Below are 27,134 nucleotides of genomic sequence, written 5' to 3' on the forward strand. Positions count from 1 at the left end.
ACAATAAAGCTATAAAAAATATATCTGATTAAAGTGAGTTTTTAATTGCAGACGACGAGTCCGAAGAGTTTCTTGGACTTTTCGATACAGAAGTTACATATATTGAAGGCGGACGTACAGCTACTGGATTTTATACTGTCGAAGACATGTTGTACACCATTCGCTTGTATCGTGTGCATGCCTCTGGGGCATCGGTGCACATGGAACCAGTTGCCGTATGTTTCGAGTCACTCGATCCAAGGTATTCCTTTATGTTAGATTGTGGCATTAAAATGTACATTTGGTTGGGAAGATGTTCCAAGAATACCTTAAACTCCAAGACACGTTTAATGGCGGAAAAAATCAATAAGACCGAGAGGAAAAATAAATGTGAAATTATCGTTGAAATGCAAGGTTAAACATTCAGAATAAACATGGGTTTCCAAATTATTTATTATTTTTTTTTTGTATTTACAGGCAGTGAAAGCGAAGACCTATGGCGTTTTCTAAATGCAGACCCAGAAGAAGCTCCTAAGCAAAAAATATTGCAACACGTCCAAGAAAATTTTGAGCCATGCCCACCACGTCTTTATCAAGTGCAGTTAGGAATGGGCTATCTTGAATTGCCGCAAGTAGAAGTTCCGCAGCAAAAACTTGTCTGCTCGTTACTAATAAGCAAAAACGTTTATATACTCGACTGCTACACAGATTTGTTCGTATGGTTTGGAAAGAAGTCTACGCGTTTGGTTAGGGCAGCTGCAATAAAATTGTCCCGTGAACTATTTAGCATGATTTCGAGACCACCGTATGCTTTAGTAACACGGCTACAAGAAGGCGCTGAAACACAAATGTTCAAATCGAAGTTCGTTGGCTGGGATGAAGTTATGGCTGTAGATTTCACTCGCACGGCAAACTCTGTAGCCAAAACAGGCGCAGACTTGACAAAGTGGGCAAAACAGCAAGAAACCCGTGCTGATCTTGCTGCTCTTTTTATGCCTCGTCAAAACCCAATGCCACTCACTGAGGCTGAACAATTAGAGGAAGATTGGAATTATGATCTAGAAGCTATGGAAGCTTTCGTATTAGAGGGCAAGAAGTTTGTACGTTTGCCGGAAGAAGAACTTGGTCATTTCTACACAGGCGAGTGTTATGTTTTTCTTTGTCGCTATTGCATACCAGCTGATGACGATGAGGATGGGGCAGAAATAGATGATAGCAAACCCCCACCAGATGATGAAATTCAATGTATTGTGTACTTTTGGCAGGGAAGAAATGCTGGAAACATGGGTTGGCTAACGTTTACATTTACGTTGCAAAAAAAATTTAAAACAATGTTTGGAGAAGAATTGGAGGTCGTCCGTATACACCAGCAACAGGAGAATCTAAAATTTTTGGCGCACTTTAAGCGCAAGTTCATAATTCATACTGGAAAGCGCAAAGACAAAATTAAGAATGCCGAAAATAAATGTGCAGTCGAGTTTTTCCATTTACGATCGAATGGTGGCGCTCTCACTACTCGTCTTATACAAATTCAACCAGACGCCACATATTTAAATTCTGCTTTTTGGTGAGTATAAAAGAAATGTAAGATGATTAAACCTAGCTTTGGCACTATATACAAATGTAAATATTTAATTTTTGAAACTGTTGGCCTTTCACCAATTTTTATCCGAATTTCATGCGCTTTTGACTCAGTGGCCAATTTTTCGTGATATTTCATTAAAATATATCAGTTTTTCGATAAATATTTTTTACTTCTCTTCAAAATCCTCAACTATTTACAAATGTGTGGTATAAAACACTTTTAGTTGATTTTTTTAAGCTATTTTTTTAATTTCATACGAACGAAAATAGTACAAATAAAAATAGAGTAAATGAAAATTCAAAATATTTATCGTTAAGCAACTGTAGCATTTGATCATAGACCAAGGAAGGTATAGACATCTCAAGTGAATTCACAGCGCTGTAGTTTGTCTGCACACCGTAGAGGGCTCTTTTACGTCTGCAATTGAGTGATTTTTTAATTTGACTTTAATTTGTTTTCTTTTCATTGTTTTCTTGATGAAACACCAAATATTGTAAAAGCATATAAAATTCTATACATCCACACCTTTTTTGTAATGCAAATTGACTGATTTGTACGCTAATTCTCGTTTTCAAAAAAGGAAATTGAGTCACTTGACTGCGCAATTGAGTGGAATGACTGCGCACTGCAAATAAACAAAACCATGGTGAATTGTCATGTCTCTATTTTAATTGGTCTATGATTTGATTTGGATCCAGCTGTGCTCAACACAGACTGGTTTTTTACATTCGCCATATTTTTTTCTTGTAGAACGCTTCCTTTTCTTCTTATCATGGTAGCACATTTATGTTTTCGCATCCATTGGATTTTTGGAGAATTTTTATCCAATTTAATATTCCTAGCTGACGCCACTAATTCAGAAAAAAAAAATTACATACATAGAGGGGTTTTAGACGATGCAATTGGTTGCGTGCAATTTTTGTATTCTTTTTTAAAGTTGCTTCTTAAATATATCAGCATTTCTACGGTGCAATTTTGCATGCAATACGCTTGAAATTTTTTGACGTTTATTCGCTCAATCTTAAAGAAGATTGGTAATTCGTAACAATAAAATACATAGTAAAAAAATTGTTTAAGCAATTGCAAAAATAAGAATGAAAGATAATAACGAAAAAATCATTGAATCACCACAACACGTATGTTTTCATATTTTTAAAACACCTAAACACGTTGAAAACACCTAAACACAAATAAAGCAAATGAACAAGAGTGCAAACGACAGTGAAGAGAAATGTCAAAAAATTGCAAGAGGAACGGAAAACGTGAAATTTTTCTACCCCCTTTGTTTCTCTACACCGTTTGCCTACAAACAAGAGTTGCATGCAATTATTGCACGAACAAATTGCATCGTGTAAAAGGCCTCATACCCAGCAAAAACTAGGTAACCACATCTCATTACAATTTGCATTACCTGGAGTAAATCTGTCATTACACATTGCATTACATTGCGGTGAATTATAATGACTAACTTGTAATGATAATAATAAATACTTCTTGGTAATTTTCGAATTGTTATTATCAAAATGTAATGCATTTGGCTGGTAATGACTTAATAAAATAGAATAAATGATGGTACCATTAGGTATAATTATTCGCATAATTGAGGATTAAAAAAAAAAACTCAAAAAGAATATGTTATGTAGCGGTAATTCTAAAGATTTTTCGTCAACGAATATTCTTCACGAATATTACATAATAATTGTGTTTTAAATTAATGACATTACCATACTATGTTTTAAATAAATGCTTTATTATACCTAATTGACATTACACTTTCAAAATCGACTTCACTAGATTTCAACTGTCATTTGCCTTATAAAAATGGATATATAAAATCCAATTTTAGTAGATTTCGAACATAATGTGAATCTAACTCCCTTAAACGACAACATTTATTTCTATTTTAACTGTGAAATTAATTTGCCTGTAATCTTATTTAGATGATTTGTTATATTTTTGTTTATTTCTACAATATTCGTTTCTATTCAAGTAATGTTCATATTACAGCATTACTCGTATTCGCTATATTTTGATCCATTGTAATCGGCTAGAGAAGTCAATATTTTCGAGATTTGGTTGCCTGAGACAATAAGCGACATGCTTTAAAAGCACTAATTATTTCATGGCCATAGGTATGTCTGGGGGAAGTACTTTCCTCCTAGGACATGCGTATTTTTGTATTTTATTTAGTTTAGCTTTCACATACGACAAGATTTTAAATCTTATAATTATAGTATATGGATATTAGTGGTAGAAATATGATTGTACAAATTATTTAGTATACCATTAATTATAAATAAAAAGTATTAACTAATTGAAAAGTAATAAATAAAAAAAGTATTGAAATGATAACAAAATAAAATAAGTTTAAACATGTATCGTGAAATTTAAAATTTAATTTGAATCAACAAAAACGAAACAGAAATTAAGTTCAAAATAACAAGAATAGTAATCAATATTACGAAATAGAAGATAGAAAATAAATAAATACTTAAAAATGTTTGTATAAGGCCCTCTTAAAAGCATTTGCGTTGCCAATGAATTGAATTTGAGGGGGCAGTGAGTTCCATAGACGAATTGCATTGTGGAAAAATTGCCATTCAGATATCAGTAGACGATGACGATCAGGTACGATTATGATTCTTCTGTTGGATCTACCAACAGTAAGTCTGTTGTGGAGATTTACAGGAACTTTATTATATAGTATTTTGTGTAGCATTAAGAGAGTTCTAATATTCAGAACGTCGTAAAATGCAACGCCGTGCAGTTGTTTTGTAAACGGAGATATATGTTCATATCTTTTTAACCCATAAACGTATCTTACAATTGCATTGTGTGCCATTTCTAGTCGAGTTCTACTTTTTGAGTCGCATTTACTGAATAATTCGCAACCATATAAGATAACAGGTACCAGATATGATTTTGCTAGAAGAGACCTAATATTCTGGGGCGTGTATAGGTAGGTTTTATACAGTGTTCTCAACATTCCGAATATTTTACCAGATAACGATATTATATGGTCATTCCAGGTTAGTGTTTCATTGACAATTATACCAAGGTTTTTCGCTTTGAATACTTGACTAATAAAATCATTTCCAATTTGAACCGGGTACTCACATACCATTTTCCGACAGCGACCAACAAAGAGCATGAAATTAGATTTGTTTGGGTTTATGCGTAGCTTGTTTTCCAATGCCCACATATAGATATTGTTCAAGTCTGTATTCAGTTTTTCTATTCCTTGGGATAATTCATTTTTTGGGCAACTGAGATAAATTTGCACATCATCTGCATAGATTTGAATATTTGAGTATTTAAGTATGCATGGCAGTTCATTTATATACAAACAAAACAAGAGGGGACCAAGGATTGATCCTTGCGGAACACCTTGTGTTATTTGCAGCGGTGTGGAAATACAGTTACCAATCACCACAGACTGTTCTCGATCTCGGAGATAGTTCGACATAAGATTAGTTGCAGTATTTGAAAAATTGAACAAATATCTAAGTTTTTTTGCATAGTATTCCATGGTCGACACAATCAAATGCTTTTGAATGATCTAGTAGAACAAGACAAGAGACCATACCTTCGTCCAAATTTGATCGTATATTTTCAGTAACATCTATCAGAGCAGTTGTACAGCTATGCTTTGGCCGAAAGCCAGACTGTCTACTTGTAAGAAGGTTTTTTTCATTTAAATATTCATATATTTGTTTATGTACCACTCGTTCGAAAACTTTGGACAGAAAAGGTAAGATGGAGATCGGACGATATTCTCCTGAGGACTTTGGTATAGGGATTATTTTTGCATACTTCCAACTTCTTGGATATTGACTAGTCGTCAATATTGTATTAAAAATATGTGTGATAAACGGAAGTATGTAATCTAAAACAGTTTTGATGAACTTTGGATGAATGTCATCGAATCCTATAGCATCCGACTTAACAGACAAGCAACTTCTTGCAACATCACTTGATTGCACACATGAAAATTCAATAGAAGAAAACGGTGGAAATATATTCGACATGAATTGCATGGCCCTGTGGCAGGTGTATTTGAGTATTTAAATTCTGTATTGTTTTTATGAAGGTTTCATTTACTACATTAGGATCCTCATATATTTGTGGTAAAGCTTTGACGCCGATTCCTATTTTACGTATGGTTTTCCATTTCTTTTTTGAATCAGTGGCCTCCCGAAATTTGTTTCCGTAGTAAGTTCGTTTACTTCTTTGAATTGCTCTGTTTACCTCAGTTCGCAGCGATCGAAATTCTTCATACAGATTTGGCATTTTGAATCTTCTCCATCTTTTAAATGCAGTGTCTCTTTTGTTTATCAGTAGTTTTATAGTATGGTTAAACCAGCAGTTATTTTGTTGTTTTTTTGTGTACGACATTTGTTGCGGCACAGCACAGTTTTGTAGATACCGAACATTATCATTAGACAATTCAAGTTGATCATCTACTGAAGCTATAGCGAACATTTCGTTCCAGTTCAATTTGTAAAATTCGTCAGTAAAAGTTTCGTAACACAGTTTTTTTAAATTTATAATATTTATTTGGTTCTTCTCCTTGCGGCATTTCAGTTTTATAAATTAGAAAAATGAGATCATGTTTTGAAAAGCAGGGTGCACAAAGTTGATCGTACAGTAAAGTTTTATCAGTATTAGAAACAAGGAAGACATCAATAAGACTGTTTGATGTTACAGAGAAATGTGTGGGTGTGGTTGTATTTACAGACTGTAGTCTCATTGCATTAAATGAGTCCAGTAGATTTGACTCTCGGAGAATATTTGAATTCAAGTCTCCACCTAGCACGATTTCGTCGTATTTTACAGACATATCAAGTAAGGTGTTTATTAGTGTGTCGTGCGGAATATATTTGTTGGGCCTATAAATACATCCAAGAAGCATTTTTTGAGTATTTACAATGGCTTCCACAAATATTGACACTATTTTCCCATCTTTGTTTGATTTAAGAATAATCTTACACGGGATATTGTTCCTCACATAAATTGCTACACCTCCTCCCAGGGAACTTCTATCATTTCTAAAAATTTTGTAGCCAAGTGTAGCTATTATGCCATCGGTAATGGAGGGGTTGAACCAGGTTTCAGATACATATACAACATCGACTCCTGATGTTTCAAATATATATCTAAACTCATCAATTTTATTCAGTAAACTTTGTGCATTGATGTGACAAACTTTAAGACCTTTTTTTTGTCTAGCCAGTATGCGTATCATATTCTTTAATCCGTCTCTGGAACTGCTCATCTCATTTATAGGCAATATTAATATACATGTGGGCAACGCAAGAAAATTTGAAATTCATTGAAGTCAGATTCTCTTTAATATGTATTGGATAGTCTGTTGGAAATCCAATATGATTCAACAGCAATGGGGTTTTGAAATTTCTTTTAAACTGTGATAACGCTCTCAGAAAACTGTTCTTCAGATATGGCGTAATCATCTGTATTATAATCGTTGTGTCTATGATGTTTTTATTTTTACTTGGTATGCGATATATAGCTTTATATTGTGGAGTAGGTATGTTTATAGCATTGCAGATGTTGTCGAAAATTTTGCACAAGTTTTCAGAATTATTATGGGGGATACCATTGATGCGCAGATCGCATGCTACAGATAAATTTTCATGTCTGTGTATCTGCACCTTCAATGATTTTGTTTCTTCTCCTATGCTATTTATTTTCACACATTCCTTCTCTAACACAGATATTCTTTCGCACATTGTTTTTATCTTCTCTTCAAATTGTATTATTTTCTCTTCAAATTGTATTATTTTCTCTTCAAATTGTGTTTGACGATTATATAGGCTGACCATCTTAGCCTCAATTTCATCAACTCGCTTATTAATACGTGAGACGACTCTCTCCTCACTCTCCTTTAACATTAATTTTATTTGTTGTAGGTATTCTATGCTTGTTGGTGAAGCCGGATTAGACAACTTTAATGATTTTGTCATTTTATCCGGTAGACGAGAATCCTCTCTCTCCCTTTTGGCCGATGCCGTTAGTTTCTCCGTAATTTCCTCTTGCAGCTTAATATTTGTTGCATTTATTTCAGTGAGAGACATTAGGTTGTGGTGAGCATTCTCTCCTTTATTTGACATTTTGTTCTGATGTGATGGTCGGCTTCTTTGTGTGTGTATGTAATGTTTGTTTAGTGGGAAAACAAAGCAATCACTTTTTGGTAATTTAATATGATTGAAAATAACTCTTCTTTGGTTTTAACAATAAAACAAATAGTTTTATCCGGAAGATTACACTGGTGAACAAATTATTATTATACGCCAATATCGAAAGGCAAATATAGTGATTTACTAATAAAAAATTAATAAATTGCGGAGATATTTAAGAACACGTCTGTATTTGACAACGGATGCTGTTATTGATTATGTATGTAAATGTAATCCGGAGCGATGCCAATTAATAAGTGGTTCTTAAATTTTAAACAGGCTTACCTACAAGATTACCGGGTAATGAGAGTTTTTGCTGGGTAAGCCTGTTTAAAAATGAATAACCACTTATTAATTGTCATCGCTCCGGATTACATTTACATAAGCATGTCCTAGGAGGCAAGTACTTCTCCCCAGGCATACCATTGGCCATGAAATAATTAGTGCTTTTAAAGCATATAATCACCTAATATATAATCACTTATTCGTAGATATACCAAAGTTTGCAAAATAGCCACTTATTGTCTCAGGCAACCAAATCTCGAAAATATTGACTTCTCTAGCCGATTACAATGGATCAAAATATGGCGAGTAATGCTGTAATATGAACATTACTTGAATAGAAACGAATATTGTAGAAATAAACAAAAATGTAACAAATCATCTAAATAAGATTACAAGCAGATTAATTTCACAGTTAAAATAGAAATAAATGTTGTCGTCTAAGGGAGTTAGATTCACATTATGTTCGAAACCTACTAAAAGTGGATTTTATATATCCCTTTTTATAAGGCAAATGACAGTTGAAATCTAGTGAAGTCGATTTTGAAAGTGTAAAGTGAATGAGGTATAATAAAGCATTTATTTAAAACATAGTATGGTAATGTCATTAATTTAAAACACAATTATTATGAAATATTCGCGAAGAATATTCCTTAACGGAAAAATCTTCAGAATTACCGTTACATAACATATTCTTTTTGAGTTTTTTTTTAATGCTCAATTATGTAAATAATTATACTTAATGGTACCGTCGTTTATTCTATTTTATTAAGTCATTAACAGCCAAATGCAATATATTTTGAGAATATCAATTCGAAAATTACCGAGAAGTATTTATTATTGTTATTACAAGTTAGACATTATAACTCACCACAATGTAATGCAATGTGTAATGACAGCTTTACTCCTGGTAATTTAGATTGTAATGAGATGTGGTTAGCTAGTTTTTGCTGGGTAGCATTGAAATTCCGTCTTGGCCCAACACCTTGGATGGTTTCGCGCTGTTGATGACATTGGTAACTGTGGTAAATTGTGGTGTGTCATCGGCTCGGAGACCACGTATGCGACGAGTGGCTCTCCTTTTCGCTCTATCTAGTATTTAGCGCATCTCTTCAGATCCGTCACGTCGCGAAAAGTGACTGAAATCCCATCATCCCTCGCAGCGGGGTTCGAGAGGGCTCTCACTGTTGACCACAATTTACCTGTTCCTGTGCCTAGGTTACATTGCTTCAGGTGCTCTAACTATGTGTTCCGCTTGTGCTCGTCGACTATCTTACTAATATCTAGATTCAGTTCCCTGGTTCTAGGGTCAGCAGGGTTAGCGCGACGGCGTTCACCACGCTCGTCTGGGATGGATGTCATCATCATACAAAAAAGGAATACAATACTTGCAGCTACAAAGGTCATTGAGATATAGAATAAAAAGCAATGGACTTAAGACCGGACCCTGTGGAAGGCCACTACTAAGATGGGAAATATTTAAAGTTAATTTTTATGCAATTGCAAAATTGCATTTTTGATTTATCGGGACATATATAAGTATTCGAGGTGTAGGTAAATTAGAGGCATATTTACATTTTTTATTACATAGCAGTGGCGAGTTTGCAAGTTTTGTTCTAGTGATGCTACTTTATAAATAATTGTACAATGAAATTTAACAACATAATATCATGGCTGAATAAAGAGGTTCAATCACAATTACAAAAACTAAATTTTCAATATGTTGTTCACAATTTTAGGAAGTCAAAATCAGCTGATAAAAGAATCGTACGGCATTGGTAAAAGTGGCAATTATTTATTCATTCAATTGTCCTGAAAAGAATAATTAAAAACTAGAGAAAAGTGAAGGTTCAAATTTAATTGCGTCACCTATGAGTGATTGGGATGTGGATAATTCATCCTAGGAACGCCGAGATGAGACAAAGAAGACTATAATACCCACCAAAGTTAAGAATGGAAGTCAGTCAAATGGCTCTTCGCCAGCTATTAACAAAAACAGTTCATGATGCAGTTTAAAAACTGATGTGTGAAGAATTTTGGGACTGGAATATGTTATCAAGATACTAAAGTCATCTTCGAATAATTCCAGCTATGAATGCGTGAGTTGGTTTTAGAAGCATTTGCTATGCAGTGTCATTTGCAACCACCATAATCATATAATTTTGACATCTTAAAATTTTGTCGAAATAAAAAAATTGTAATCATATGGGCCCATGATTTAACCGTCTTGTTCAGCCATGCAAAATATGAAGTGGGTTATTTGTCGACTTATGCGCCATCCAGACTATAAGTTTATCCGGACGACAGTGCTCGTGTCAAACCTCTCCCAGATGTTGGCCACAATAATAAGTAATAATAATAAGTAATGTCCGACCGCATAATCGATACTGCTGGGGTCTAATTACCGCATATATATATATATATATATATATATATATATACCCAGCAAAAACTCTCATTACCCGGTAATCTTGTGGGTAAGCCTATTTAAAAATTAATAACCACTTATTAATTGGCATCGCTTCGGATTACATTTACATACGCATGTCCTAGGAGGAAAGTACTTCTCCTCAGGCATACTTTCGGCCATAAAATAAGTAGTGCATTTAAAGTATATAATCACCTAATATGTAATGACTTATTCGTAGATACACCAAAGCTTGCAAAATAGTCACTTATTGTCTCAGGCAACCAAATCTCGAAAATATTGATTTCTATCGCCGATTACAATGGATCAACATATGGCGAGTGATGCCGTAATAGGAGAACTACTTGAATAGAAACGAATATTGTATAAATAAACAAAAAATCTAATAATTCATCTAAATAAGATTACACGCAAATTAATTTCACACTTAAAATATAAATAAATGTAGGTTGTTTAAGGGAGTTGGATTCGTGAATTACGTTATAATATATCCAATAGCCAATTCATATTAGGTTCGAAGTCTACTAAAAGTGGATTTTAAGTCTTTTTTTTATAAGGCATTTGAAATTTAGTTTAAGTGTATTTTGGAAGTGTAATGTGAAGAAAGCATTTATTTAAAACATAATACGATAATGTCATTAAACACAATTATTATGAAATATTTGTGATAAAAATTTCTTAACCGAAAAATCTTCAGAATTACCGTTATATTACATATTCTTTTTGATTTTTTATGTAAGTGCTCAATTATGTGAATAATTATACCTAATGGTACCATCATTTATTCTATTTTATTAATTCGTTAACTACAACTGCCTAAAAATTTGAGAATAACAATTCGAAAATTACCGAGAAGTATTTATTTTTGTCATTACAAGTTAGTCATTATAACTAGCCGCAATGTAATGCAACGTGTAATGACTGCTTTACTCCTGGTAATGTAAATTGTAATGAGATGTGGTTACCTAGTTTTTGCTGGGTATATATATATATATATATATATATATATATATATATATATATATATATATATATATATATATATATATATATATATATATATATATATATATATATATATATATATATATATATATATATATATATATATATATATATATATATATATATATATATATATATATATATATATATATATATATATATATATATATATATATATATATATATATATATATATATATATATATATATATATATATATATATATATATATATATATATATATATATATATATATATATATATATATATATATATATATATATATATATATATATATATATATATATATATATATATATATATATATATATATATATATATATATATATATATATATATATATATATATATATATATATATATATATATATATATATATATATATATATATATATATATATATATATATATATATATATATATATATATATATATATATATATATATATATATATATATATATATATATATATATATATATATATATATATATATATATATATATATATATATATATATATATATATATATATATATATATATATATATATATATATATATATATATATATATAATATATATATATATATATATATATATATATATATATATATATATATATATATATATATATATATATATATATATATATATATATATATATATATATATATATATATATATATATATATATATATATATATATATATATATATATATATATATATATATATATATATATATATATATGTATGTCAATCGCATTGTTTGGGGACACAAAAAAGTTTTAACTTTTTTTACATACATAGCTTCGTACCATTCCCCCTACCCTATATATCCCGTTTTTTTACCCATATGACCACGTAATACTAAGGTATATCCATTTAACTATATATCGTTTTAATTGGGGTCCCTCCTCTACGTACCGTTTACTTCTGGGACATGTCCTCAAACAGAACGGTTTGTATACATAAATTAAAGGTTGCCAGATCTTAACGGAATTTGAACGCGTACTCCATTCGGCTTTGGCTTCCGTTTGTGTTTTCTTTGTCATTAAAACCAATATTTGGCTGAAATGTGGCAGTGTTTAAACATTTCTAATAACAAATTGTGCATCAACGATACATGAAAATGTGGTTCATTTTCATTTTGTTGGGATATTAATGACTGAAAAAATGTGTCTGACAGATTAAAGTAAAACTTTGAACACGCAACTTACACAATATAAAGAATATATAATTCAGGACAAATAAAGAAATTTTAATTGAAAAAAGCATATATTGCGTCCAAATTTGAACAATCATTAAATAAGATTGTTTTTTCGAAAATACAATAATTTTCCGTCGGCACCATACTTTGGTGGCCAACCCAAACCTAGTACCAAGACTAAAAAAAGAAACAAAACAGTAAAAAGGAATAAGTCATGCTTTATTCCTAAAGATTCGAGTTTTGCCGCTAAAAGCAAAAATAATTCTGTAAAAGCAGAATAACATTATAAGATTTTAGCTAATTTTATTATAGCATGGTGGGGAGTGACACAAAGCAAGAATTGAAGATGTTTACTTTCATTAAAATAAATTATTAAAGAAAAGTAACACTGAAAACATTGCTATTTTAGCGCGATAATGCCAACTTAACAATACAATACCACCATTCGTCACCATCGCGTCATCATCCATTAAACCTCTGCGCGAAATAATTAAAACCGAAAATATTCATCAAATTTATTTGCCCTCTTGATCGAAGCTTAGCTCACGGCTTTTTACTGTTCAGTTTTTGTTTGTTATTCTGGGCACTAAAAATGTGCACATTTGGTCTTAACTTTTGTAAAAAATGAAGCCACTTTTCGAAACAATGGTAAAATATTTGAATTTTCAACAATCGATATCTCGAAAACTAAGCACTTTTAGCAAAATTTTTACTTAATATTTTCTCGTTAGAAAACACCATTTATACCCAATATGCATTTGTGGTCTTAAATTTGGAAAAAAGCAGCAATTTTTCGAAAAAGTGGTCAAATATTTAAATTTTTAATAATCGATATCTCGAAAACTAATCATTTTTAGCAAAATTTTTACTGAATATTTTCTTTTTAAAATACACCATTTACTCCCAATATGCATGTTTAGTCTTAAAATTTGTAAAAAAATGCAGCAATTTTCAACAAAATGGTAAAATGTTTGAATTTTCAACGATCGAAATCTCGAAAACTAAGCATTTTGGGCCAACTTTGTACTTAACATTTTCACTTTAGAAAACACCATATATACCCAATATGCATGTTCTGACTCAAGTTTTGTAAAAAAAATGCAGCCATTCTTCGAAAGTGTTAAAATATTTGAATTTTCAACGATCAATATCTCGAAAACTAAGCAGTTTTAGCAAAATTTGTACTTCATATTTTCTGTTTAGAATACACCATTTATTCTTAGTATGAATGTTTTATCCTAAATTTTGTAACAAAAGCAACCATTTTTCGAAAAAGTGATAAAATATTTGAATTTTCAACGATCGATATCTCGAAAACTAAGCATTTTGAGCACAATGCGTACTTAACATTTTCTCTTTCAAATACACCATTTATTCCTAATAAGCATGTTTAGTTTAAAATTTTGCCATTTTTCGAAAAATTTGTACTTAATATTTTCTCTTTAGAATGCACCAGTTATTCCCAATATGCATGTTTTGTCTTAAATTTTGCACAAAATGCAACCATTTTTCGAAAAAGTGGTAAAATATTTGAATTTTCAACGATCGATATCTCGAGAGTTAAGCATTTTTATCAAAATTTTTGCTTAATATTTTCTCTTTAGAATGCACCAATATGCATGTTTCGTCTTAAATTCTGTAAAAATGCAACCATTTTTCGAAAAAGTGGTAAAATATTGGAATTTTCAACAGTCGATATCTCGAGAATTAAGCATTTCTAGCAAAATTTTTACTTAATATTTTCTCTTTAGAATGCACCAGTTATACCCAATATGCATGTTTTGTCTCAAGTTTTGTAAAAAAATGCAGACATTCTTCGAAAGTGGTAAATATTTGAATTTTAAACGATCGATATATCGTAAACTAAGCATTTTTAGCAAAATTTTTTCTTAATATTTTCTCTTTATAATGCACCATATATACCCAATATGTATGCTTTGTCTCAAGTTATGTAACAAAGTGCAACCATTCTTCGAAAGTGCTAAAATATTTGAATTTTCAACGATAGACATTTCGAAAACTAAGCGTTTTTAGCAATATTGTTACTTAATTTTTTCTCTTTAGAATGCACCATATATACCCAATATGCATGTTTTGTCTCAAGTTTTGTTTCAAGTTTTGGAAAAAATGCTGCCATTTTTCTTAAGTGCTAAAATATTTAAACATTCAACGATCGATATCTCGAAAACTAAGCATTTTTTGGAAAATTTTTACTTAATATTTTCTCTTTAGAATGCACCAGTTATTCCCAATATACATGTTTTGTCTTAAATTTTGTAAAAAATGCAACCATTTTTCGAAAAAGTGGTAAAATATTTGAATTTTCAACAATCGATATCTCGAGAATTAAGCATTTTTAGCAAAATTTTTACTTAATATTGTCTCTTAAGAATGCACCAATTATTCCCAATATGCATGTTTCGCCTTAAATTTTGTAAAAAAATGCAACAATTTTTCGAAAGAACGGTAAAATATTTGAATTTTCAACGATCGATATCTCGAAAACTAAGCATTTTTAGCACAATTTTTACTTAATATTTTCTCTTTATAATGCACCATTTAAACCCAATATGTATGTTTTGTCTCAAGTTTTGTAAAAAATGCAACCATTTTTCGAAACAACGGTAAAATATTTGAATTTTCAACGATAGATATCTCGAAAACTAAGCATTTTTAGCAAAATTTTTACATAATATTTTCTCTTTAGAATGCACCAGTTATTCCCAATATGCATGTTTCGTCTAAAATTTTGTAAAAAATGCAACCATTTTGCGAAAAAGTGGTAAAATATTTGAATTTTCAACGATCGATATCTCAAAAACTAAGCATTTTTAGCAAAATTTTTACTTAATATTTTCTTTTTAGAATGCACCAGTTATTCCAAATATTCACGTTTCGTCTTAAATTCTGTAAAAATTGCAATCATTTTTCGAAAAGGTGGTAAAATATTTGAATTTTCAACAATCGATATCTCGAGAATTAAGAATTTTTAGCAAAATTTTTACTTAATATTTTCTCTTTAGAATGCACCATATATACCCAATATGCATGTTTAGTCAAAAATTTTGTATAAAATGCAGCCATTTTTCGAAACAACGGTAAAATATTTGAATTTTCAACGATAGATATCTCGAAAACTAAGCATTTTTAGCAAAATTTTTACATAATATTTTCTCTTTAGAATGCACCAGTTATTCCCAATATGCATGTTTAGTCAAAAATTTTGTAAAAAATGCAGCCATTTTTCGAAACAACGGTAAAATATTTGAATTTTCAACGATCGATATCTCGAAAACTAAACATTTTGAGCAAAATTTTTACTTAATATTTTCTCCTTAGAATTCACCAGTTATTCCCAATGTGCATGTTTTGTCTTAAATTTTGTAAAAAATGCAACCATTTTTCGAAAAAGTGGTAAAATATTTGAATTTTCAACGATCGATATCTCGAAAACTAAACATTTTTAGCAAAATTTTTACTTAATATTTTCTCTTTAGAATGCACCATATATACCCAATATGCATGTTTAGTCAAAAATTTTGTAAAAAATGCAGCCATTTTTCGAAACAACGGTAAAATATTTGAATTTTCAACGGTCGATATCTCGAAAACTAAACATTTTGAACAAAATTTTTACTTAATATTTTCTCTTTAGGATGCACCATATATACCCAATATGCATGTTTAGTCAAAAATTTTGTAAAAAATGCAGCCATTTTTCGAAACAACGGTAAAATATTTGAATTTTCAACGATCGATATCTCGAAAACTAAACATTTTTAGCAAAATTTTTACATAATATTTTCTCTTTAGAATGCACCAGTTATTCCCAATATGCATGTTTCGTCTAAAATTTTGTAAAAAATGCAACCATTTTTCGAAAAATTGGTAAAATATTTGAATTTTCAACGATCGATATCTCGAAAACTAAGCATTCTTAGCAAAATTTTTACTTAATATTTCCTCTTTAGAATGCACCAGTTATACCCAATGTGCATGTTTTTTCTCAAGTTTTGGAAAAAATGCAGCCATTTTTCTTAAGTGGTAAAATATTTGAATTTTCAACCATCTATATCTCGAAAACTAAACATTTTTAGCAAAATTTTTACTTAATATTTTCTATTTAGGATGCACCATATATACCCAATATGCATGTTTAGTCAAAAATTTTGTAAAAAATGCAGCCATTTTTCGAAACAACGGTAAAATATTTGAATTTTCAACGATCGATATCTCGAAAACTAAGCATTTTTATCAAAATTTTTACTTAATATTTTCTCTTTAGAATGCACCAGTTATTCCCAATATGCATGGTTTGTCTTAAATTTTGTAAAAAATGCAACCATTTTTCGAAAAAGTGGTAAAATATTTGAATTTTCAACAATCGATATCTCGAAAACTAAGCATTTTTAGCAAAATTTTTACTTAATATTTTCTCTTTAGAATGCACCATGTATACCCAGTATGCATGTTTAGTCTAATATTTTGTAAAAAATGCAGCCATTTTTCGAAACCGGTAAAATATTTGAATTTTTAACGATCGATATCTCAACAACTAAGCATTTGTAGCAAAATTTTTACTTAATATTTACTCTTTAGAATGCACCAGTTATTCCCAATATGCATGGTTTGTCTTAAATTTTGTAAAAAATGCAACCATTTTTCAAAAAAGTGATAAAATATTTGAATTTTCAACAATCGATATCTCGAGAATAAAGAACTTTTACCACAATTTTTACTTAATATTTTCTCTTTAGAATGCACCAGTTATTCTCAATATGCATGTTTCGTCTTAAATTTTGTAAAAAATGCAACCATTTTTCGAAAAAGTGGTAAAATATTTGAATTTTCAACGATCGATATCTCGAAAACTAAGCATTTTTATTTAATATTTTCTCTTTAGAATGCACCATATATACCCAATATGCATGTTTTGTCTCAAGTTTTATTTCAAGTTTGGGAAAAAATGCAGCCATTTTTCTTAAGAGCTAAAATATTTAAATTTTCGAAGATCGATGTTTCGAAAACTAAGCATTTTTAGCAAAATTTTTACTTAATATTTTCTCTTTAGAATGCACCAGTTATTCCCAATATGCATGTTTTGTCTTACATTTTTTAAAAAATGCAACCATTTTTCGAAAAAGTGGCAAAGTACATTTTGTAAAAAATGCAACCATTTTTCGAAAAAGTGGCAAAATAGTTGAATTTTCAACGATCGATATCTCGCAAATTAAACATTTTTGGCAAAATTTTTACTTAATATTTTCTCTTTAGAATGCACCAGTTATACCCAATATCCATGTTTATTAATCGATTAAATTTTTAGTTTGATATTTTACAAAAACGGAATCTTGTAACACTCCTTTTTTATGACATTATATTGCGATGTTTATGGTAGTTCCAAATGTTTCGATACAGTACAATGTTTGGGTACTGTATAATATGCTGGTACTGTATAATATATAATCAGGTACTGTATAAACAACGGCGTTAGAACTTGAGGAAAAGTGGCAACGATCGCACGCGGAAAGGATTATTAAAATTGAATTATTGTACTGAATTCAAATGATATTTTGGAAAAGAGTCCATACAACCACAAATACATATCGGAATTGTAAAAGGGTAATAGAATTACATATTTTGCAAAAATGACCCTGAACTATCACTGTCCCGAAACAATGCGGTGGGTATGTAGATAGTTTGGGGACTGTCCCTGAACAATGCAAATGTCCCCATATGATGCGATACATGAAAAAATGTCCTCAGACAATGCGATTGACATATATATATATATATATATATATATATATATATATATATATATATATATATATATATATATATATATATATATATATATATATATATATATATATATATATATATATATATATATATATATATATATATATATATATATATATATATATATATATATATATATATATATATATATATATATATATATATATATATATATATATATATATATATATATATATATATATATATATATATATATATATATATATATATATATATATATATATATATATATATATATATATATATATATATATATATATATATATATATATATATATATATATAAAAGTGATGAAAAGTCCTATTATAATTTATCGATCACTCATCAACATTGATCGATTATCATTGTCTCCCGTACCGCAGTTCTTCATTTTCTCTTTTTCTTGCCTCACACTACTGCATATAAGCTGACTTGCATAAAAGAGTTGCATAATTATTTGGCGCTTGAACTGAGAGGAGTAAAAATCTGCGGTAAGAAGTGATTGTGTACCTTTAGTTTTTTTATACTTATGTAACTGTTTTTTCCAATAGAAATAAATTCTGTCGACTTTAAATTCACTACCCTCTTATATTAATTGCAATTTGTCGACATTAGTACTTTGCCGTTTGTCAATTGTAAAAATTTATGTGAAAACGCTACATTCTCCACGCCGGAACCCCCGTCTGCAATCCGAAACCGCTGGAACTGAAATCCTAGCAACAGGTGAAGACAATCAGCCAGACGAGAAAGGAGTACCACCGAGTTTGACATCGGCAAAAAACAGCGAATGCCGGAATGGAAAAAACGTCCGAAGTTGATGAATTAAAGAAACAGATTGCAATCCTAAAACGTCAGCAAGTGGAAACTAAACAATATTTAGCCAAGAGCAGTACTTAATGTCAAAGTCAAAGCAAAAAGCTCTACAAAACGCCACAGCTAGCCAATCTCATAATTCGGATAATATAGCATCAATCTACTATAATATAAACCCAATCTACCAATGGGTTACTAAACCCTGCAGAAGCCAGAGAACCGCCAGGGCCGCCATTGCCACTAAATCCCATTCCGCCATTGCCATCAAAGTCACATGTAAGTACAAATACAACCTTTAGTGCCCCAACAACAAACTTTGCCACTACGTCCACCATTTTTTCAACGGCGGGCACTATATTGCCATCGTGCTCTGCCAAATACAGCCCTCGCGAACGCAACCGCCAACGTAGTCTTCGCTTCAAATACAATACAAACGTCAACGCAAACTTTCACTTATCCTCATATTCTGTCTAGCCTCACAACCTCTGCTCAAACTGTCCTCCCGCAAAACGTGATTTGTTACACACATCCGAATTTAATGCTGCCCGCAAGTGTAGCCGCTGCAAGCGCAGTACCATTATTAACAAATACACCTTTAAGTGCAATCGGGACGTCAGCAGATAACAGCAGATAAGGGAAATACCCAAGCGTAGCAGAACATCGGCGACATCGCGCAGTATCAGTGTATTCCCAGTTATCTTCGGCAAAAAACAATTCTTCTGTTCCAAGAAAATGACAAGATTTGCCCCATATGTTTAGTGGATTACCGGAGGACTGGCCAATATTCTACACCGCCTACGTGCAATCTACAACATCCTATAATTATACCAATTTTGAAAACAATCAGCGCTTGCTGTGAAGTGTTTATTAATTCATCCGGACAATGTTAACGAAGCCGTAGAACAACTTCGATGTAGGTATGGTAGACTGGAACAATTAATACAAAGCCAGTTACGTGGTGTGCGTGAATTGCCATAAATTTGGGAGCAAAATATAGGAAAGCTAGTGTCTTTCGCCACAAAGGTGAAAAATCTCGCCGTATTCTACAATCAGCAAACGGGTAGCATCACATCGCCAATCCAACGCTGCTTGAAGAATTAGTTCATAAATTACCGATGAGCAAAAAGATAGAATGGGCAAGGGTAGCAATTAAAATTCAGCCATATCCGACAATAATTGATTTCAGCAAATGGATTAACGATGTAGCCGTAATTATAAATAGTATACAAGACAGCGAGAAAGACGTCAAAAAGCGTGTTTTATTGAATGCGTCCGAACAAATCCGACTACAACAACAAAGGCAATGTGTATTATGCAAAGAAGAGCACAGATTAAACGACTGTGCCAAATTAAAAAATCTTGAAATAAACGAACGTTGGAATGAAATAAAAAAGCATCATCGTTGTTTCTCGTGCCTTAATGGAGGACATGGCATACGCAACTGACGTCGCAAAAAAAACCTGCAACGAATATGGATGTCAACGTCGCCACCACCCACTCCTACATGAATATGCCTTTGCTCAAAACACTACAACAGTCAGCCAGTCATCACAAAACGTTTTAAGATGTTCTTCTCCGACTACTAGTAACAAAATTCTTTTCAGAATTCTCCCAATTACTCTGCTTGGAGAAAACTGTTAGCTGGACATATTTGCATTATTCGACGAAGGATCATCTTTAACAATGCTTGACAGAGAAGTAGCAGAAAAGCTTGGTGTGCGGGGAAAAACTGTTAATTTGAACGTGCAGTGGTTTGGTGGTAGGTCGGCCAACGAAAAAGCCTTTACATTTAATATTTTCATCCGTGGTCACAATAAAGGAATGCGCCATCTATTAAGAAATGTTTATGCAGTATCGGATCTAAACTTACCACCACAAACATTAACCGAACATGATATTAGTAAGATCAAAGGCATACACGGACAAATTAGGCCATACACAAATGTTGTACCAAAGCTCTTAATTAGATTAGATCATGCCCATTTGGGGTTGCCTGTTGCCACACAAAACTCTACCCGATCTTTTCCGATAGCCTGCAACACAAAACTTGGCTTTTAAAAACACCAACTTCGTGCCTGTTCGTAGACGTGTGTAAAGATGACAGCCTCCACAAACTTGTTTATTTTTTTAATGTCGAGAGCATTGGTGTTAGATCTACCCCTACAATTGTTAGCAACGATGACGTCAGAGCAACAAAAATACTTGAAGACACCACAAAACGAGTAGGCAACCACTTTCAAATTGGTCTTTTAAGGAAAGGTGATGACGTCACTATGCCAAACAGTTATGATATGTCTCTAAAGAGACTGCAGAGTATGGAACGCAAAATGATAAGAGACAATAATTTCTCTGTTGCCTATAAAGAAATTATAGCCTCTTATATTAAAAAAGGATATGTGAGAAAACTTTCTAATGAAGAAAAATTTAAATCGGATCCGAAAAAGTGGTATCTTCCGCATTTTGCCGTCACCGATCCAAATAAGCCTGGGAAAATTAGACTAGTGTTTGATGCTGCCGCGCAAGTAGATGGAGTATCATTAAATTCAAACCTTCTTAAGGGACCTCAAGGCATCGAGTTATTGCCTAACATACTCTTTAATTTTTGAAGAGGTAAAATAGCAGTGTGTGCTGACATCAGGGAGATGTTTCACCAGGTGTTTGTGCAGCCTGAAGATCGTATCAGCCAACGTTTCTTTTGGCGAATCGGCGATCAAAACAGAACACCTGATGAATACGAAATGATAGTTATGACGTTTGGGGCTGCTTGCTCTCCCTGTTGTGCCAGATTTGTTTTGAAGAAGAATGCTCTCGAAAACACCCATTGCGACACCAGGTCGATTGATGCCATTATAAAACACCACTACATTGACGACTATGTAGACAGTTTCGACACGGAAGAAGAAGCAATTCGAAATTCAGAAAATGTTTCAACAGCAATGGGCAGATGTATTGAAAACAATGAAATGTCGTTTGATATAATTTCTGAGAAGGCGTTAGGCGTTTTTTGGGAGTGTTCCTCCGACAATTTTCGTTTCAAAACAAAGTTTCACCGAGTTGATGATGCAGTCATGTTTGGGAAAATAATTCCGACAAAACGTGAACTTTTAAGCATAATAATGTCAACATTTGACCCAATAGGATTTTAAGGCTGTTTTATTGTAGGAGGCAAATTAATTCTTCGGGAAGTATGGCGTTGCGATTGTAAGTGGGATGAACAAACACCACCAGATGTGGCTATCTTCTGGGAATTATGGCGAAAACAACTTGTTGCAGTTGCAGATTTTATAATACATCGATGTTATTTTCCTTTGGGAATGCCGTCAGAAATTACCCTCCACATTTTTGTCGATGCCAGCGAGTACGCTTTTGCCCCGTTGCTTACTGGCGACACAAGTTAAATGGAGAAACTCACTTAAGTTTTGTAACTTCTAAAACAAAATGTGCCCCTTTGAAAACTGTATCTATACCGCGCCTTGAGCTACAAGCGGCTGTTCTGGGAACGCGTTTGCTTCAAATCATATTGAGTGGTCACAAAATTTCTCCAAAATCATTTACATTGTCGAGTGATTCGAAAACTGTAATTAAATGGATTGGGTCAACACCGGCGCTACAAGCCCTACGGGCACATCGAGTTTCCGAAATCTTGTCCTCAACCGATATCACTCATATGTGGATTTATATCCAGAATCTCGGTGGTTGTGTGGACCCGATTTTTTAAAAGAAGAAGAAGAAAATAATTGGCCTCAATATTTGATGCCAGATAGCTTAAACGAAGGTGATGAGGAAGAAATAAAAACAAAAATTAGCCTTATGGTTGTAAAATCTTCACTTATTGATATAAACCGGTTTTCTTCTCTTTCAAAACTCTCACTTTGTGTTGCATGGGTACTTCGCTTTGTAAACAACTGCCGAAAAAGAAGCGACAATTCACAGGAGCATAGCTTGACAGCAGACGAATTGGATAAAGCAGAGAAATATTTAAAAGCACAAGCACAACAAGAATGTTTTTCAACAGAAATAGCTTGCATTAAAGAATCAAAGTCATTGCTAAAGACAGCGGTTTAAAACAATTAACACCTTATGTGGACGGTGGTGGGTTGCTACGTGTATATGGCCGCATTGATGGTGCAAGCTATTTACCATATAGTGCAAAGTGGCCCATTATTTTGCCTCAAAAACACTTTTATACTACGTTGGTTGTTCGTTTCTTTCATTGCAATATGAAACACCAAAACCATGTGGCCATTATTTATGAGATTCGTAAAAAATATTAGGTGCCTCATGTTCGTTGTGTGCTTAGAGTTGTTTCATGCTGTATGTTGTGCCGACTAATGAGGGCTGAGCCTAACGCGCCACTGATGGGCCAGCTCCCAAAAGACAGATTAGTGCCTTGTGATAGGCCATTTCAAAACACCGGTGCTGACTATTTCGGCCCACTTACAGTGACAATTGGGCGGAGAACGGAAACACGGTGGGTGGCCCTTTTTACGTGTTTGTCCGTACGTGCCATACATCTCGAGTAGACTCTTTTATCATTGCCTTGAAAAATTTTATAAATAGGCGTGGTGTGGCTCATCTAATGCGGTCATACAACACCCAAAAAAGTGAACCCACCGCGGAAGAAAATGTAGATTTATTTTAGAAAATTTTAAATAAAAAAGTTTTCTAATTTCAACATGTTACAAATAAGTTAATATTTTTTGTCTAATTGAAGAAATTTTTTTTTAAAATAATTATTTTTTTCTGTTGTTTAAATTTCATATGTTGAAAGAAAAAAATTGGATTTAAAAATTGTTAAAATGTCTTTAGCGTTATACGAAGTTCATGACAGGTACAATTTTAGTAAAATTTACTCATTTGAGAGACTTATTAACTCAATTTAAGCAAACTTCTGCCATTTTAGGGAAATATGTGCACCATATTTGTATACAACTTTTTTCTTATTTTTAGTTCACGTCATTAAAGTTTGCTAAAAATTATTCAAATAAGGAACATTTACTCATATTGTGCAAAATTTGACTAAAATCAACTAATCTTCATGAACTAAAATAAAGTTCAGTTGGCATTAGAGCCCCTTTTTCTGGGTGAACGGAAAGAATTTTGGGAGCAAACGAGGAGGCAAAACGGTTTGGCGAAGTGTTTGAAGTTGGTCGGATACAGGATGAGCTATCGGCGGTGTGTGGGAGCGCATGGTTCAATGCGTTTCTTTACGCAGTGCTACGAATCACTTTAAAAGTTACTTCACCAAAGGAACACATCTTACAATCGTTATTGTTGAAGCAGAGAACATCATTAGCTGTCGTCCTCTCACACATTTGCCTGTGGCAGTCGACAATGGAGAGCCTTTGACTCCAAATCATTTGTTAATAGGCTATGGCAATGTGGCACAAACTCCAACGATCGATGAACCAGATGAAAAGTTGTTTGCTCTTCGAAAACAATGGCGCATTTTGAAATATCTTCGCGATCGCTTTTGGAAGCGATGGGTGTTGGAGTACCTACCTACACTTACAAGAAGGGTGAAGTAGTGCGAAAGGGCTACATCTATTAAAGAAAACGATGTTGTATTTGAGTGTGACCCAAACTTACATAGGAGTAGATGCTGTCGTGGCATAGTGGCAAAGGTTTATATCCCTTTCCGACCTATAGCCGATCCACGTGATAGATTTTCCTAAATTTTTGAATTCTGTTATTTATGTGTACATAGAACATTTTAAATTATTAAGTTTGTTCAGTTTGATCTTGTATCCTGTTTTTTCAGGATACGTTCAATTGTTGCAGTCCGGTAAATTCCGATAAAAGGCCGGACGTAAAAATATCAAAAACAAAAAATAATCAAGAAGATACTACTGTTTGCATACAATATTTAATATGTTTTCTTATTGAAAACACTTGATTGATGAAATATTCCACAATTTAAATAATTTTAATTTATTTGCAAACTTACCTCTTCCACTCATTTTTACAAATGCGCAAAGTACACTGCTGAAACTACAAAATTAATATGAAAAACAAATATTTATAACAGTTCTTCACATTTTTGGACAAAGAGAGAGCATATACAATTATTTTTTTGCCGCTCTTATCGCAGTACGCCATATATTAAAAAAATTATAGAGACTTAAACCCGCACAATTGTGCGTACACGGTCGGAAAGGGATATAGGCGCTGATGGCGTGGCAAGACGGGCGGATGTGAAAACGGCGAGTGGGTTACTTCAGCGTCCTGTTACCAAGTTGGAAGTTCTGGATCTGGTTGATGGTGAAGTGGAGCGCTCCACGGGGGATGGGATGGGATGAAAAGCCCTATTATAATTTATCGATCACTCATCAGCATTTCCATTGATCGATGTTTTTAGCGGCTAAACTCGAACTTAATACCCACCTTAAAAACGTCATATTTTCACGATTACTTTTCTTTAATAATCCATTTTAAGGAATACAAACTTTGTGAACATTTGCTTTGGGCTTTTCCCCATCAAGTTATAATAAAATTTGCACAAATACGTATAATGTCATGCATTTTTCTTACTGATTAATTTTCACTTTAGTGATTTTAGCGGCTAAACTCGAACTTAATACTCACCTTTATTCAAAAATTACATGGCTGCACATATGCGTAGACTCACCACGGTTGCATAAAATGGTATTGGTCATAGGGTCACTTGACACAATGATCAGTTCTTAATTCTTTGATATTTTTTTTTTTTAATTTGAAATGGATTGCTCTAAATTATTAACCTTTAGATACATCTGGCATTAATCCAACTTTATAAATAATTTTCGAATGACTATTATCCATTTGATTTCTAATTTTAATTTTAAATCCAATTATTAATATCCTCTTTTCTTAGTTACATTTTGTATGTGCCATTTGAAACTGGAGATGAGTCACAATCGGGCATAGTATATGTTTGGCTGGGATCAAAGAGTTGCCCAGAGGAGGCTAAATTGATACAAGAAATTGCAGAAGAAATGTTCAGCAGCCCATGGGTTAGCTTGCAAATTTTGAACGAGGGCGAAGAACCTGAAAACTTCTTTTGGGTTGCTTTGGGAGGACGCAAACCCTACGATACGAATGCAGAATACATGAACTACACACGCCTATTCAGATGCTCAAATGAAAAAGGCTATTTCACTGTAGCGGAAAAGTGTACGGATTTTTGTCAAGACGATTTGGCCGATGACGATATCATGATTCTAGATAATGGAGAGCAAGTGTTTTTGTGGTTGGGATCGCGTTGCAGCGAAGTGGAAATAAAGTTGGCTTACAAATCTGCACAGGTATGTACCCTCATTTTTTCTGCTTTCTTAACATTATTTTCTTATGTATATGTTCTGTGATCCATAGGTTTATATACAGCACATGCGAATAAAACAACCAGAGCGTCCACGAAAACTATTTTTAACACTTAAGAATAAGGAGTCCAAAAGATTTACAAAGTGCTTCCATGGTTGGGGTGTTCACAAGTCACCCCCAGAATAATGGGAATAAGGCCATTTATGTATGTTGGTTATAGTACTTTGAATAAACCATTTTCTTAACAATTCCCCCCAATTACCCATAATTATTTTTTAATAAAACTTAGTTGTTTATCCGAGTATTTATATTAAACGTCACATATTTAACAATATATTGCTATTGTTGTAATGCCATTTTTAACAGAATATATTTATTAAAAATAAAAAGAATAAAAATAAAAAGAGGGTAAATGTTTTTTATTTACTGGGGTTCCAGGAAAAAGTATTCGGGTATTAAAAAAGAAGAAGTGGAAAATGGACAAACTGGCGTTGGCAACGCGCATTTTTA

The 27,134-nt window shown here is 32.3% G+C and overlaps 1 protein-coding gene across 1 annotated transcript in view; it reads left to right on the forward strand.

The window, feature by feature from the left end:
* The window catches only part of fliI (FLII actin remodeling protein), a 38,993-nt gene extending 11,962 nt beyond the window's left edge, over positions 1 to 27,031 (forward strand). Inside the window, exons 3-6 of the mRNA XM_075312975.1 lie at positions 52 to 393; positions 457 to 1,546; positions 26,179 to 26,608; positions 26,676 to 27,031. Coding sequence (XP_075169090.1) covers positions 52 to 393; positions 457 to 1,546; positions 26,179 to 26,608; positions 26,676 to 26,810 — 1,997 coding nt within the window. The 3' untranslated portion in view covers positions 26,811 to 27,031. The remainder of the gene's footprint in view (positions 1 to 51; positions 394 to 456; positions 1,547 to 26,178; positions 26,609 to 26,675) is intronic.
* Positions 27,032 to 27,134: the final 103 nt, after the last annotated feature.

The sequence above is a fragment of the Haematobia irritans genome, chromosome 5 (genome assembly GCF_050003625.1).
Source record: "Haematobia irritans isolate KBUSLIRL chromosome 5, ASM5000362v1, whole genome shotgun sequence".
Lineage (NCBI taxonomy): Eukaryota > Metazoa > Arthropoda > Insecta > Diptera > Muscidae > Haematobia > Haematobia irritans.